Source organism: Musca autumnalis, unplaced genomic scaffold (genome assembly GCF_047663935.1).
Source record: "Musca autumnalis isolate F117 unplaced genomic scaffold, ASM4766393v1 scaffold_1, whole genome shotgun sequence".
NCBI lineage: Eukaryota > Metazoa > Arthropoda > Insecta > Diptera > Muscidae > Musca > Musca autumnalis.
This window is the reverse complement of record NW_027411644.1, coordinates 294,595,639-294,611,016: the sequence shown is the minus strand read 5'-3', so window position 1 is coordinate 294,611,016 and position 15,378 is coordinate 294,595,639. Positions and strand designations below refer to the sequence as shown.

Below are 15,378 nucleotides of genomic sequence, written 5' to 3'. Positions count from 1 at the left end.
TTTGATCGGATCGTCACGAAAATTTGAAGGTTAATGGGGGTCTCACAGATGAAGAAGTCTATTGATTTTGGTGATGGTCGGATAATATTTAGGGGTCGTAATGGGCAAAAAACTTATTTGCATAAAAAGACAACGTTTTTTTCCAAAGCGAATGTCTCAGCTTCTGTAAGAAGTATACCAAAAGCAAATCCTGACAATGAAAGTAGAAGATATCACCTTTCTAATGATGTAAAGTAGGTTATCGTAGGTGATCAAACAACGAAGATATCACAATAGTAGCAAATAAAACCCGAACTTTAATTTTTGCGATTTCAATTATAATGACGAATATCAAAGGTTTGGTTGGGGACTTTCCAAAAGCAAAGCCTGACTATGATAGTAGAAGATCCCATCTTCGCAATGATGCAAACTAGATAGGCGTAGGTGACCTACTAACTGAGATATCGCAATAGTCGGTAATACATCCCATTTTTCCATTTTTTTGGAAATCACGCTACAGGTCGCAATTTTGATCGGATCGTCACGAAATTGCGAGGGTTAGTAGGGGTCTCACAGCAGGAGAAGCCTATTGATTTTGGTCGTGGTCGGATTATATTTAGGGGTCGGAATGAGCAAAAAAATTATTTGTAGAAAAAGTCAACATTGTATTCCAAAGCAAATATCTCAGAGTCTATAAGGGGGCAAAGAAAGTAGAAAATATCACCTTTAAAACGATGTAACGTAGGCTGTCGTAGGTGGTCAAACAACGAAGATATCGCATTAGTCGCTTATAGAACCAAACTTTTCATTTATGCGATTTTAATAATAATGACGGATATCACACCTTTGGCTGGGGGCCTTCTAAAAGCAGAGCATGACTAAGAAAGTAGAACATCGCATCTTTAAAATTATGCAAAGTAGGTTGGCGTAGGTGGTCAAATAATAGAGATATCGAAATAGTCGGCAATGCATCCCTTTTTTTCTACTTTTTCTGCAATCACACTACACGCAGAAAAATTTATGTTAGAAATATGTTTGGATCCAAACAAATATATGTTTGGGACCGGTTGCAAACAAATTAATGTTTGGATCCAAACATAATATGTTTGGGTCCAAACAAATATATGTTTGCAACATTTTGTAACATATCTCAATTTGATATGTTTGGGTACCAACATATTTTTTATGTTAGAACATTTTTTTCATGGGTGGAGAGAGGATGTTGGTCAACGAGAGTAATAACAGTGCTCTCGCGGCTGTGGATTGCTGTTTTATAATGAAGAGTTGTGTGTATTGTATAATAGAAGACGTAGAAGCGAAGAAGGGGGCTTTGGTGGCGTGTATGCGACAAACTCGTGTGTTTCTTGTTTTGTTGTTGTTAACCAACTTAGGAGGAGAAGAAGAAAAGAAGAAATGATATGAATTATATTTTATTTCTTTCTTCAGTGTTTTAGATGCCTTTGTAGAGTCAAGACGGTAAAGTGAGTGAATAAATCAGTGTTTTGTGTTTTCTTAAAGAAATTGTGCTTTTTAGTAAATTAAATGCCCAATACATTTTATAATTGAATCGGAAAGTTGAATGGAATTATTTTATTGGACAAGGAAGAAATCGCAGTTAATATTGGTAATTACATACATACTAATGTGTATCTGAAATATGGCATATCCATATTTATTTATTACATTACATATTCATTTGATTCTAGATGCCGATTCCCCGCTGATGATTTCAACTATGAGGACAATTTGTTTTATTTCACAACAAAGGAGAAGCGTTCAACTACGTTTCTATATATTTTTCCTTTTTAAAAGTGTGACTATTTACAAATTATTTCAATCAGTTTTTCTTTTATTAAAGTGTGTTATGTATTTCTTTGGAATTTTGTATGTACCTATGTGTTTGTTGTTCTTTTGCCTTCCAATAAACAACCTCAACATTTGTGTGTATACTATGGAGATAGCCAGTGAGTTCTTACTGAGAGCAAGTGAGCACATATTTTAAAGTGTTTTACATTGAATTTTACGCTCCCTTGCTCTTAGTAAGCGCTCACTGGTGCATGTGTTTGTTTTTTTTTGTGCCTTTTGGGTTTGTATTTTTTTGCACCCAAACATATAAAATGTTTGCACCCAAACATAAAATTGTTTCCACCCAAACATAAAATTGTTTGCACCCAAACATAAATATCTTTGCACCCAAACATATATATGTTTGCACCCAAACATATATATGTTTGCACCCAAACATATATTTGTTTCCACCCAAACATATATTTGTTTGCAGACCCAAACATATATTATGTTTGGGACTGTTGCAAACATATATATGTTTGCTGCAAAATATGTTTGGGACATATGTTAGAGAGGCCGATTTTTTTTTTGCGTGTACAGGTCGGAATTTTGATCGGATCATCACGAAATTTTCTCACAGAGATAGAAGCCTATTGATGTTGGTGATGTCGACAGTAGTCAAATATAAAATTAAATATTAATTATTTTGGTTCAGTTCGTATTAAGTCATTTCGTATAAAAGCCAGATAGTTGAAAACTTTCGTATCTCACTAAAAGAAATGTTGTCGAGTGAAAAGATAATGCACAGAGGTAGTGGTGTAGGGTATCACATAGTCGGCCCCGTACCGACTATAGCCTTTTCTCACTTGTTATTATTAATTTTTTTTGAGTAAAATATACAGTATAGTCTCGATAATCCGGACACTCGTTAATCCGGACAACGCGGTAATCCAGACACTGAAAATATTTGCACTCTAGACTCAGTAATACGGACACACGGCAATTTTTTACCTCGATAATCCGGACACTCATTCGTTTTCTTCTACATTGAGCCAAGTTACTTATTTTATTGTTTAGAGTATTAATTTGGGTTTTTATTAACAAAATAGATATTATATGAAAAATTAATTCGTTGTAAGCAAAAATAATTTATAATTTTTGGAACTGTGCTCGAAGAGTGGTATAGTGGCAAACGTAAAAATACTCAAAGTGGTTAATATGATTTGATTGCAACTGGCTTAAAAGCCAAAAGGAAAATAATTTTTATTTATTGTTGTCTTATTAGGACGAAGATCATTATTTATGAAAGTTTTTAATTAATTGAGTTTTAATCGAGTTAACATGACCTAAGGAGTTTGTATTGAAATAAATCTAGACAAGACACCAGGTTGACTTGGTAAAAAGGCTTCAAAATTACTTCATATCCGCAAATTTGTAATAATGGTTGTATAAATATAAGTTATCAAAATCAGCCTTTGTCTTCTAACCATTCACATCCGATATGCCTGATGAGCTGAATTAAACCACCAGTGAAACGATCGTAACATATTCGGGTATGTTCTGAGACACACTTCACCTCTCACTTCACACCTCAAGCATTTTGTTCACCCCGTTTACGCTTTTATTTGGTAAATAATTCAAGGCTTTTCTAAAAGAATAATAGAAAAAAGTGATACTTATCTCATTTCAATGATATTAGATCAATGTTATGAGATCTACTTTTTACAGAAGAGTCCTAACAACGAGTCTTATGACACCACTTGCAGATAAATTTCTGAATTATTTGGGAAAAGTCGCCAATATTACGCTGAGAGGTATTTGTGCCGGAAATCAAACCCGGGTATAAAGCGTGCAAGGCGGGATGCTTACCATTGCACTACGGTTGCACGGTGTTATATTTTTCCTGCAGATAACGCCGCAATTATCCAGAGAAAGTAACATTTACACCTTATTGTCAATAGAAATTAATGATTCCGATGATGTCATTGTTCTCAGACTTCGAATAGTTAAAATCTTAATATACTGTGTATATTTTCAAATTCTATTTTTTGATAACTTATGCATTTAATTTATGTAAGAACTCCTTTATGTTAAATAAAATGTTTTTATTGAATAAATTTTAAATTAATTTATAACTACACGCAAAAAAACGGCCTCTCTAACATATGTCCCAAACATATTTTGCAGCAAACATATATATGTTTGCAACAGTCCCAAACATAATATATGTTTGGGTCTGCAAACAAATATATGTTTGAGTGGAAACAAATATATGTTTGGGTGCAAAGATATTTATGTTTGGGTGCAAAGATATATATATGTTTGGGTGCAAACAAAAATATGTTTGGGTGGAAACAATTTTATGTTTGGGTGCAAACATTTTATATGTTTGGGTGCAAAAAATACAAACATAAAAGAAAAAAAACAAACACATGCACCAGTGGGCGCTTACTGAGAGCAAGGGAGCGTAAAATTCAATGTAAAACACTTTGAAATGTGTTCTCACTTGCTCTCAGTAAGAACTCACTGGCTATCTCTATAGTATACACACAAATGTTGAGGTTTTTAATTGAAAGGCAAAAGCACAACAAACACATAGGTACATAGGTACATAATTTACTAAAAAACACAATTTCTTTAAGAAAACACAAAACACTGATTTATTCACTCACTTTACCGTCTTGACTCTACAAAGGCAACTAAAACACTGAAGAAAGAAAAAAATATAATTCATATCATTTCTTCTTTTCTTTTTCGTCTGCTATGTTTTCGAGTTTGACGCATACATGCCACCAAAGCCCCCTTCTTCGCTTCTACGTCTTCTATTATACAATACACACAACTCTTTATGATAAAACAGCATTCCACAGCCGCGAGAGCACTGTTATTACTCTCGTTGACAAACATCCTCTCTCCACCCATGAAAAAAATGTTCTAACATAAAAAATATGTTTTACCCAAGCATATCAAATTGATATACATATGTTACTAAATGTTGCAAACATATATTTGTTTGGACCCAAACATATTATGTTTGGATCCAAACATATATTTGTTTGGATCCAAACATATTTCTAACATAAATTTTTCTGCGTGTAAAACACAAAAAGATGTGTTTTTAGTAGCTACTCGGTAATCCGGACAATTCGATAATCCGGACACCGCCAAAACATGTGGTGTCCGGATTATCGAGATTATACTGTAGTTAAAATTAATTTGCTATTGGGAAATGCATTAGTTTCGGTCTTCGTCACAAGACCTCATCAGTTCCAAAGATTGTTAATAGATGATAATGTTTGATAGTTTGCTTTATTATAAATGTTGCTACCTCAATAAATAATAACAAACGCCGTGGAAATGCCACAAATAACAGACGAAAATTGTGGATGACATTAGAGCTTACACTCAATTCTTAGTTGGGTCTCTGAGTTACAGGTATAGAATGTCATTTAAACATTAAAGTTTCTTTCCTCTTAGTAGACAATTTTGAAATCGAAACTTAACTTTACTAAATATTATGAATTATTGATGAAAAAGGGTCAGAATTCAAATCCCCTAACATGCATTCATGACAAAGGCAATCAATGACATTTTTCCTTCCGACAAAGAAAATTGGCATTGCGATCTATATACAAAAAATATCATTTTGGTATGATAAAAAATGTTCACATATCCCAACCATCAGCTTGTGCTTCAAAATGAATATATTTTGGCAATAAGTCAATCTAATCATTATCAATAAAGAAGAACCGTAGTAGACGAAAAAAATGAGAGTGTGCCACACAACGTGATATTGGATTTCGATTTGTTGCACGATGATTGAAAGTTAAGGTTACATATGAGAAAACCTCACACAATTGTGTCGCTTCATTCTCCACCGAAAAAACACTAGTAAGCATCATCATCATTTTTTTGCTTTATGTGAATCCCTTTGTTTTTCTTTTGTACTAAAAAATCCCTTGTAGCAGCATTCCTGAAAGTATGAACCCAAAAGAAACATGTATTCCACACCACTCATTGTCATCATTATCTGCATTTCGTTATCTATCTGTTCCTCAACTTTGGCGTACTTTTGTACTCACACGATGAAGGTTATATGGTTATGTACGTTTTTTTTTTGTGTTGCCCTTTATCTTATCCTTGTGGCGACCCCGTTTTTTAGGTTGTCGTTTTTTTGTTTCTTGTCTTTTTGCGATTTCCCTTATCTTTGCTTGAGTTTAGTGGCATTTACTTTATTTGCAAGATGTGAAATGCAAATCATGTATCTTTTAGTTCATGGTGTTGTTGTTGCCTTTGCACTTGTCTACCATGTCCTTGCCTTGCTTTATCGCATGACTTTGTTATGTTGTACGCACACACACATATTGCTGCCTTCTTTAGCAAGCATAGTTTGAAGAAATGAAGTTGGATGTGAAGTTTTCTGTGGTTTCATCGTTTTAAACGATACGATGGCACAAAATTAAGGGTATCAAATATGAAAAAGGATACATGAGGATAAGACATTTTGTTCGTTGTAAGATTGGTTATCTACGAGAATGTGTAGTAGGGAATAAGATAAAATTTTTAAACGAAATTCCTTAAAAGTGAGCTATAATCGGTGTTATATTTGGGTGATAGGTAGAATAGAAAAAAGTTGTACAAATATTCGTTAGAGGGTACTTGAGCTGGAATAATTTTTATATGAAAATCTAAATGCCAAATTGTATTGCTAACTCGGTCATAAAATGTAGCTAAATACGTCAAAATAGTTGAAATCGGCCCCCCGCTATATGGGGGCTGTACCAAAGCGTGGAACTATGACCATAACTTTGGTGGAGAAGTTTCTTGATCACCAAGAACCCTAAATGCCAAGCTATAGCTAATTCGGCCAGAACATGTAGCTAAAAACGTCAAAATACCGGAAATCGGACTAATTCGGTCTGAAAATGTGGCCACAGATGTCAAAATATTTGAAATTGGGCGGTACCGTTATATGGGGGCTATACCAAATCGTGTATAGCCCATCTTCGAACTTGATCTAAGTTCAGACCAAAAACACATGTGTACAAAATTTTAGCCGTGTAGCTCAACTCAATCTGAAGATACCGTGATTACAACAGACGGACGGACGGACAGAGAGGCAGACGGGCGGACAGCGCTAAATTGACTTAGAATTTTACGCTGATCAAGAATATATATACTTTATAGGGTCGCAAATGATTATTTCGATGAAACGGAATGACACATTTAATATACCCTCCATATTATGGTGGGTGTATAAAAAGGTATTATGTCAATATAACAGAAGACCTTCTGGAATATAGAAGATATAAAGAAGGTCTTCTTTCTGCAAAATACCTACATAAGGTCTCCTGTCTAAGTTACGGAATAAAATTATGACAATGGGAATATGCATCGTGAGCATATTCCCACCGTCGCCGTTCACACAAGTAACATGACACACCAACCACAACAGCAGCTCCAAACAAAACGCAAGTCTTAACGTCAGTCATGTCAGAACAGCTCAAACAATAACAACATAACCTACCCCAATAATTGCAAAAAAACGGATAACAACAACATTTACAACCTAACTTAGAATTAAAGTTAATTTAAAAAATAAATAATTGTAATAATCATTTAATCATTAATTAATAATTATTCAAACATAGAATTATTTTATAAACAAAATAAAGTGTTCAAATAAACACCATTCAAAAAAGATTAATTTCTATAGAAGACTGAAATAAAGTAGTTGGTCTGTCTGTAGAAAACCTAAAGAATAAATGTAAAAAACTTCTGTCAATAGAAGACCTGAAGAAGGACTTTTGTTTGTAGAAGACCTGAAGAAGGACGTTTGTGTATAGAAGAACCGAAGAAGGTATTCTGTCCATAAACGGCCTAAAAAAAGTATTCTGTCTATAGCAGAACTGAAGAAGGTCTCCTGTCTATAGAATACCTGAAGAAGGTCTTCTGTTTATAGAAGACCTGAAAAAGATCTTCTGTCTATAGAAGACCTGAAGAAGATCTTCTGCCTATAGACGACCTGAAGAAGGTCTTCTGTCTATAGAATACCTGAAGGAGGTCTTCTGCCTATGGAGGACATGAAAAATGTCTTCCGTATACAGAAGACCTGAAGAAGGTTTTCTGTCTATAGAAGACCAGAAGAAGGTCTTCTGTCTATAGAAGACCTGAAAAAGGTCTTCTGTCTAGAAGAAGTTTTTCTGTCTATAGAAGACCTGAAGAAGGTCTTCTGTTTATAGAAGACCTGAAGAAGATCTTCTGTCTATAGAAGACATAAAGAAGGTCTTCTGCCTGTAGAAGACATTAAGAAGGTCTTCTGTCTATAGAATACATTAAGAAGGTCTTCTGTCTATAGAAAACCTGAAGAAGGTCTTCGGTCTATGGAAGACCTGGAGAAGGTCTTCTGTCTATGGAAGACCTGAAGAAGGTCTTCTGTCTATAGAAGACCTGAAGAAGGTATTATGTTTATAGAAGACCTGAAGAAGATCTTCTGTATGTAGAAGACCAGATGAAGGTCTTCTGTCTATAGAAGACATTAAGAAGGTCTTCGGTCTATGGAAGACCTGAAGAAGGTCTTCTGTCTATGGAAGACATGAACAAGGCCTTCTGTCTATAGAAGACCTGAAGAAGGTCTTCTGTTTATAGAAGACCAGAAGAAGGTCTTCTGTTTATAGAAGACCAGAAGAAGATATTCTGTCTATAGAAGACCTGAAGAAGGTCTTCTGTATATGGAATACCTGAAGAAGGTCTTCTGTCTATAGAATACCTGAAGGAGGTCTTCTGCCTATGGAGGACATGAAAAATGTCTTCCGTATACAGAAGACCTGAAGAAGGTTTTCTGTCTATAGAAGACCAGAAGAAGGTCTTCTGTCTATAGAAGACCTGAAAAAGGTCTTCTGTCTAGAAGAAGTTTTTCTGTCTATAGAAGACCTGAAGAAGGTCTTCTGTTTATAGAAGACCTGAAGAAGATCTTCTGTCTATAGAAGACATGAAGAAGGTCTTCTGTCTATAGAAGACATTAAGAAGGTCTTCTGTCTATAGAATACATTAAGAAGGTCTTCTGTCTATAGAAAACCTGAAGAAGGTCTTCGGTCTATGGAAGACCTGGAGAAGGTCTTCTGTCTATGGAAGACCTGAAGAAGGTCTTCTGTCTATAGAAGACCTGCAGAAGGTATTCTGTTTATAGAAGACCTGAAGAAGATCTTCTGTATGTAGAAGACCAGAAGAAGGTCTTCTGCCTATAGAATACCTGAAGGAGATCTTCTACCTATGGAGGACATGAAAAACGTCTTCCGTATATAGAAGACCAGAAGAAGGTCTTCTGTCTATAGAAGACCTGAAAAAGGTCTTCTGTCTATAGAAGACCTGAAGAAGTTTTTCTGTTTATAGAAGACCAGAAGAAGGTCTTCTGTCTACAGAAGACCTGAAAAAGGTCTTCTGTCTATAGAAGACCTGAAGAAGGTCTTCTGTCTATAGAAGACATTAAGAAGGTCTTCGGTCTATGGAAGACCTGAAGAAGGTCTTCTGTCTATGGAAGACATGAACAAGGCCTTCTGTCTATAGAAGACCTGAAGAAGGTCTTCTGTTTATAGAAGACCAGAAGAAGGTCTTCTGTTTATAGAAGACCAGAAGAAGATATTCTGTCTATAGAAGACCTGAAGAAGGTCTTCTGTATATGGAATACCTGAAGAAGGTCTTCTGTCTATAGAAGACCTGAAGAAGGTCTTCTGTCCATGGAAGACCGGAAGAAGGTCTTCTGTATATGGAATACCTGAAGAAGGTCTTCTGTCTATAGAAGACCTGAAGAAGGTCTTCTGTTTATAGAAGACCTGAAGAAGGTCTTCTGTTTATAGAAGACCTGAAGAAGGTCTTCTGTCTATAAAAGACGTAAAGGAGGTCTTCTACCTATGGAGGATATGAAAAACGTCTTCTGTCTATAGAAGACCAGAAGAAGGTGATCTATCTGTAGAAGACCTGAAAGAGGTCTTCTGTCTGTAGATGACCTGAAGAAGGTTTTCTGTCTATAGAAGACCAGAAGAAGGTGTTCTGAAGAAGGTTTTCTGTCTATAGAAGACCAGAAGAAGGTCTTCTGTCTATAGAAGACCTGAAAAAGGTCTTCTGTCTATAGAAGACCTGAAGAAGGTCTTCTGTCTATAGAATACATGAAGGCGGTCTTCTACCTATGGAGGACATGAAAAACGTCTTATGTATGTCTATAGAAGAAGGCCTTCTGTCTATAAAAGACCTGAAAAAGTTCTTCTGGCTATAGAAGACCTGAAGAAGGTTTTCTGTCTATAGAAGACCAGAAGAAGGTCTTCTGTCTATAGAAGACCTAAAGGAGGTCTTCTACCTATGGAGGATATGAAAAACGTCTTCTGTCTATAGAAGACCAGAAGAAGGTCTTTTGTCTATAGAAGACCTGAAGAAGGTCTTCTGTTTATAGAAGACCTGAAGAAGATCTCCTGTCTATATAAGACCTGTAGAAGGCATTCGGTCTGAAGGAGACCTGGAAAAAGTCTTCTGCCTATTAGTAGTATTTGATTGTCCCGCAAGTGTGTTAAACGAACAAGCAGCGAGAAAACTTGTAAAATTGTTCAAAGTAACAAAAAATTGCTAGTGTTAAAAATATTTTTACATTGTAAATTCCAATAAATAAAGGCTAAACACAAATTAAATAAAAATGTCTGACGAAAAGAAGGGATCAGAAACCGAACATATTAATTTGAAAGTTTTGGGACAGGACAATGCAGTGGTACAATTCAAAATTAAAAAACATACTCCACTCAGAAAATTGATGAATGCCTACTGTGACAGAGCGGGTTTGTCTATGCAAGTTGTTCGGTTTCGTTTTGATGGCCAACCTATAAACGAGAACGACACACCAACCTCCTTGGAAATGGAAGAAGGCGATACTATTGAAGTTTATCAACAACAGACGGGTGGCTACAACATTTACTATTAATTTTATATATACAAAAAATACAACAAATCTAATTTTACTCTTAATAAACATAAAAAACTCATGAAAAGAAAGAAATAATTTTAATATATTTAAAAAATATAAAAAGTCGAACATGAATGTCCAAACCCAATTAATCCAAAACCAGCTTCAATTGAAATAACAATGTATGGTGGAACTTTTGAAAATGAATGAAAATTGTGTCGAATTCATAACCTCCATTCGTCTATTTGTCATAATTTTTGTACTTCAAATTCACATTTAACTTTCCCGCATAGCATTCAGATCATTCTATTTAATTTCCTCATACAATAACAACAAAATGCGTTATATACATACCTTTTCAATTGATTTCCTTTTTTAGTTGTAAAAATGAAAAATAAATTTAATAGAGGACCTGAAGAAGGTTTTCTGTCTATAGAATACCTGAAGGAGGTCTCTTTCTATAGAAGACCTGAAGAAGGTCTTCCTTCTAGGTCTATAGAAGACATGAAGAAGGTCTTCTGTCTATAGAAGACATTAAGAAGGTCTTCTGTCTATAGAATACATTAAGAAGGTCTTCTGTCTATAGAAAACCTGAAGAAGGTCTTCGGTCTATGGAAGACCTGGAGAAGGTCTTCTGTCTATGGAAGACCTGAAGAAGGTCTTCTGTCTATAGAAGACCTGAAGAAGGTATTCTGTTTATAGAAGACCTGAAGAAGATCTTCTGTATGTAGAAGACCAGAAGAAGGTCTTCTGCCTATAGAATACCTGAAGGAGATCTTCTACCTATGGAGGACATGAAAAACGTCTTCCGTATATAGAAGACCAGAAGAAGGTCTTCTGTCTATAGAAGACCTGAAGAAGGTCTTCTGTCTATAGAAGTCGTGAAGAAGGTCTTCTGTATGTAGAGGACCTTAAGTAGGTCTTCTCTCTGTAGAAGCCCTGAAGAAGGTCTTCGGTCTATAGAAGGCCTGAAGAAGGTCTTCTTCTGTCAATAGAAGACCTGAAGAAGGTCTTCTTCTGTCTATAGAAGACTTGAAGAAGGTCTTTTGTCTGTAGAAGACCTGAAGAAGGTCTTCTGCCCATATAAGATCTGTGAATGGGTTTCTGTCTACAAAAGACCTGTAAAGGATCTTCTGTCCACAGAAGACCTCTAAAGGGTCTTCTATCTATAAAAGACCTATAAGGGGTCTTCTGTCAATATAACACCTGTAAAAAGTCCTCAGTTTATAGAAAACCTCTAAATGGTATTCCTTGTATGGAAGACCTCTAAAAAGTCTCTGTCTATAGAGGGTTTGTTGAAGAAGGCTTTGTGTCTATAGAAGTCTTGAAGAAGACCTTCTTCATTTCTTCTCAGTGACCTTCTCTCTATAAGACCTTCTCTCTATAAAATATCTGAGGAAGACCTTAACAAAGCCTTCTGTCTATAGGCCTGAAGAAGTTCTTCTGTTTATAGAAGACCTAAAGAAGAATTTCAAAGGCATTCTTTCTATAGAAGAGCTGATTAAAGTATTGAGCATTAAGAAGAAATTAAGAACATTTTCTGTCTATAGAAGACTTGTAAAATCTGCCTGTAAAGGACTTTTGACTATAGAAGTCTTTTAAAATGTCGTCTGCGTATAGAAGACCTGTAAGTGGTCGTCTGCGTATAGAAGATTTCCAAAAACTCCTATTCTTTCACTTTTTGTACTTACCCTGTGATCTGCCTTATTTTTGGTATTTAACACTTTCACTTTGAGATTTAAAAAAGTTAGTCTTATTTCAAAACCTTGCATTATATAGCAAATGTTTCAAATCCACTATGGAACTGAATATGCCTTCCATTCCACTTTGTAGGGCACAAAAGTAATACGTAAGGAAACAAAAAAACAAGCAGTCGGTATATATAATCTAAGGGGCGTAGTCTGTGTGTGGTCTTCATTATCATCATCTCCGGTAGTCTTCCCAATGTCTAGTAGTCGCTTTTGCCTTTTGTGTGTTTGTTATTATTTCTTATTTTTTGTTGTTCTTTTAAATGTTGTTGGGTTAAACTTGATGCTACTATCCTTTGGCTTTGCTTTCCGTGTGTAAATGAGCATGTGTTGTACTACATATTTTGTATATATTTGTATGTAGGAAGATTATGTTCTTAAGATAGATTTATAATACAACAGCAACTTATAAACATATCAAATAACATACAAACATACATATCTACAACCAAAGAATTGTTGTAGGTAAGGTGCCACAACACCCAAGCGAGATCCCAAGCTAAACTCTTTTACACTTGTTGGCTTAAATTGCTCTAAAAAGGAGATTGTCTGGTGTTGTTGTGGCTGTCTGGTGGGTCGGTCGTTTCGAATGGTTAGCTAGCTGGAATCTTTTTATATGTAAAACGACCAAAAAGAAGAAGACGAAGATATAAAGCTTTTATCTTGAAAATATATTGAAAAAGGATTATTGGTAGTTATTTATTTGCTAAATTTATTCTTTCCGCACAACTGAACCAAAATGGTAAAAAGGCACACATACTTGTATATTCATATCTACTTACAGCCAGACAGACCAACACAAATACTTTTCATATATATCTCTTATGTGTGTTCAATAATGGGAATATCTTGGCTAACCAATACCTAGACAACCACATGGTAAAATTTCTTAATATAATCCTTTACATTTGTGCCACTTACCAATTTCTTTTTAAATGCAAATACCGGGGAATGTTTACTGAGGGTTTATTTTGAGTTTGATACCATTTTGTTGGGTGCGAAAATTCAATACGTATGATTATTTATTTATTTATATTTACTTGATTGCCATCAATGCCACCACCAGTCGTCATTCACACAGAGAATCAACAAAACTGACTGTGTGTTGACTATCAGGGCAAAGTTCATCGCCATTACTTTGTATTTATATTCTGTTTTCTTCACTAGTGGAAATAGTAAGGAAATTGAGAGTAAATGCTGTAAATCACATTGAGAATTTTGACCCCCTTAAGGGAGTGCAAATAAATATCTTTGAATTACTAGAGCACATCAAATAAATGTAAGCAATCGGAGAAAATATGACTTTAACGCAAAAGTATTTCTTCGTTTTTAACATCTTAATAATATATGAATTTACCCTCTTGGGATTGATAGATTTCTTGTGATTATCGTTTTGATTAGAATGATCAATAACATACACTTTAACGTTTCAAACAAAGAGGAAAGGGGAACAATCAAGAAGGTGAGACCTTTACAATGAATTTTGTAGAGAGATAAACTTTAACAGATATATAAGGTCTTCTATGAACTGACGATTTCCTACAAGCAGGTCTTATCTTCTATAGATATAGGACTTTTAACAAGACTTCTATAGACAGAAGACTTATAACAGGTTTTCTAGAGATCTTAACAGGTCTTCTAAAAACAGAAGACATTTTACAGGTCTTCGAAAGAAAGAATACTTTTTAGAGGCCTTCAAATGACAGACTACCTTTTACTGGTCTTCTAGAGACAAAAAACCATTTGGAGGTCTTCTAGTGACAGAATACCTTTAACACATCTGTACAAGGTTACTATGCTGGCGCATGAACTTGTCTTGGTTCTAGGGCCATAAAATGGTTTAGAACCTTGAAATTGTTGTTGTATGATGACAAACAACTTATTTTGAAAGAGAACAACACAAAAAAGTATTCTGTCGATACTTACGTGTTGCAATATAATGGTGTGATGACTTGTAAATGAAACAACTGTGGCAGATTTAGACTCTGGCGGTCTACACTTTTAAATTTATTGGTTTTATAAACGAGGATCGTGATGATCGAGAGTACTTCAAAATGAAGAATGACAAACCCGCGCTCTTACTCGGTATCGCAATTTCTTTCGATAACTAATCGTTCCATCCCTAAGCCATCAACTGAGTTGCCACTGTGTTCCTCAACAACATCTTTAATATACAGAAAACATTTCACTGGTCTCCAAGATACAGAAAACCTTCTATAAGTCTTCTAAAGCAAAAGAGATTTTAAACGTCTTCTAGAGACAGAAGACCTTTCAGAGGCTTTCTAGAGACAGAAAAACTTTTACAAGTCTTCTCCAGAAAGAAGACATTTTACAGGTCTTCTAGAGATAGAATATCTTTTCCAGATGTTCTAGCGACAGAAGACCATTTCGAGGTCGTCTATAGACAGAAACCTTTTCGAGATCGTCTGTTGACAGAAAATCTATAACGTGTTTCCTGCATACAGAGGAACTTTAACTGGTCTTCCATACACTGACAAAAAAATCTCAAACAGGTATTTTATAAACGAAGGACATTTAGGAAGAAGATCATTTATATTTCACATTTCACAGGCCTTCTACAGACAGACATTTTTTACAGACTTTCCATGGCAGGAAACTTTTTACAGGTCTTCTATGGACAGAATGCCCTCTAGAGACAGAAGACCTTTTACAGGTCCTCTAGTGACCGAAGACCTTTTACAAATTTACTAGGGACAGAAGAAATTTTGCACTGGTCTTCCAAGTACAGAAGACCTTTTGCAGGTCTTCTAGGACAGAAGATCTTTTAGAGATCTTCTTGGACAGACGACCTTTCACAAATTTTATAGTGACAGAAGACGTTTTGCTTTGCATAGTTATTTCAAATACCTGAGGCATTTTATAGGTCTTCTAGGGATTGAAGACCTTTTGCAAATC

The 15,378-nt window shown here is 35.2% G+C and overlaps 2 protein-coding genes across 3 annotated transcripts in view; both read left to right on the top strand.

The window, feature by feature from the left end:
• The window catches only part of LOC141389711 (collagen alpha chain CG42342-like), a 568,185-nt gene that overhangs the window by 115,350 nt on the left and 437,457 nt on the right, over positions 1 to 15,378 (top strand). The window lies entirely within an intron of this gene.
• Positions 10,306 to 10,849, top strand: LOC141391353 (small ubiquitin-related modifier 3-like). The gene has a single exon (XM_073964260.1). It carries the CDS (start codon positions 10,451 to 10,453, stop codon positions 10,730 to 10,732), a length of 282 nt encoding a protein of 93 aa, XP_073820361.1. The 5' UTR covers positions 10,306 to 10,450; the 3' UTR covers positions 10,733 to 10,849.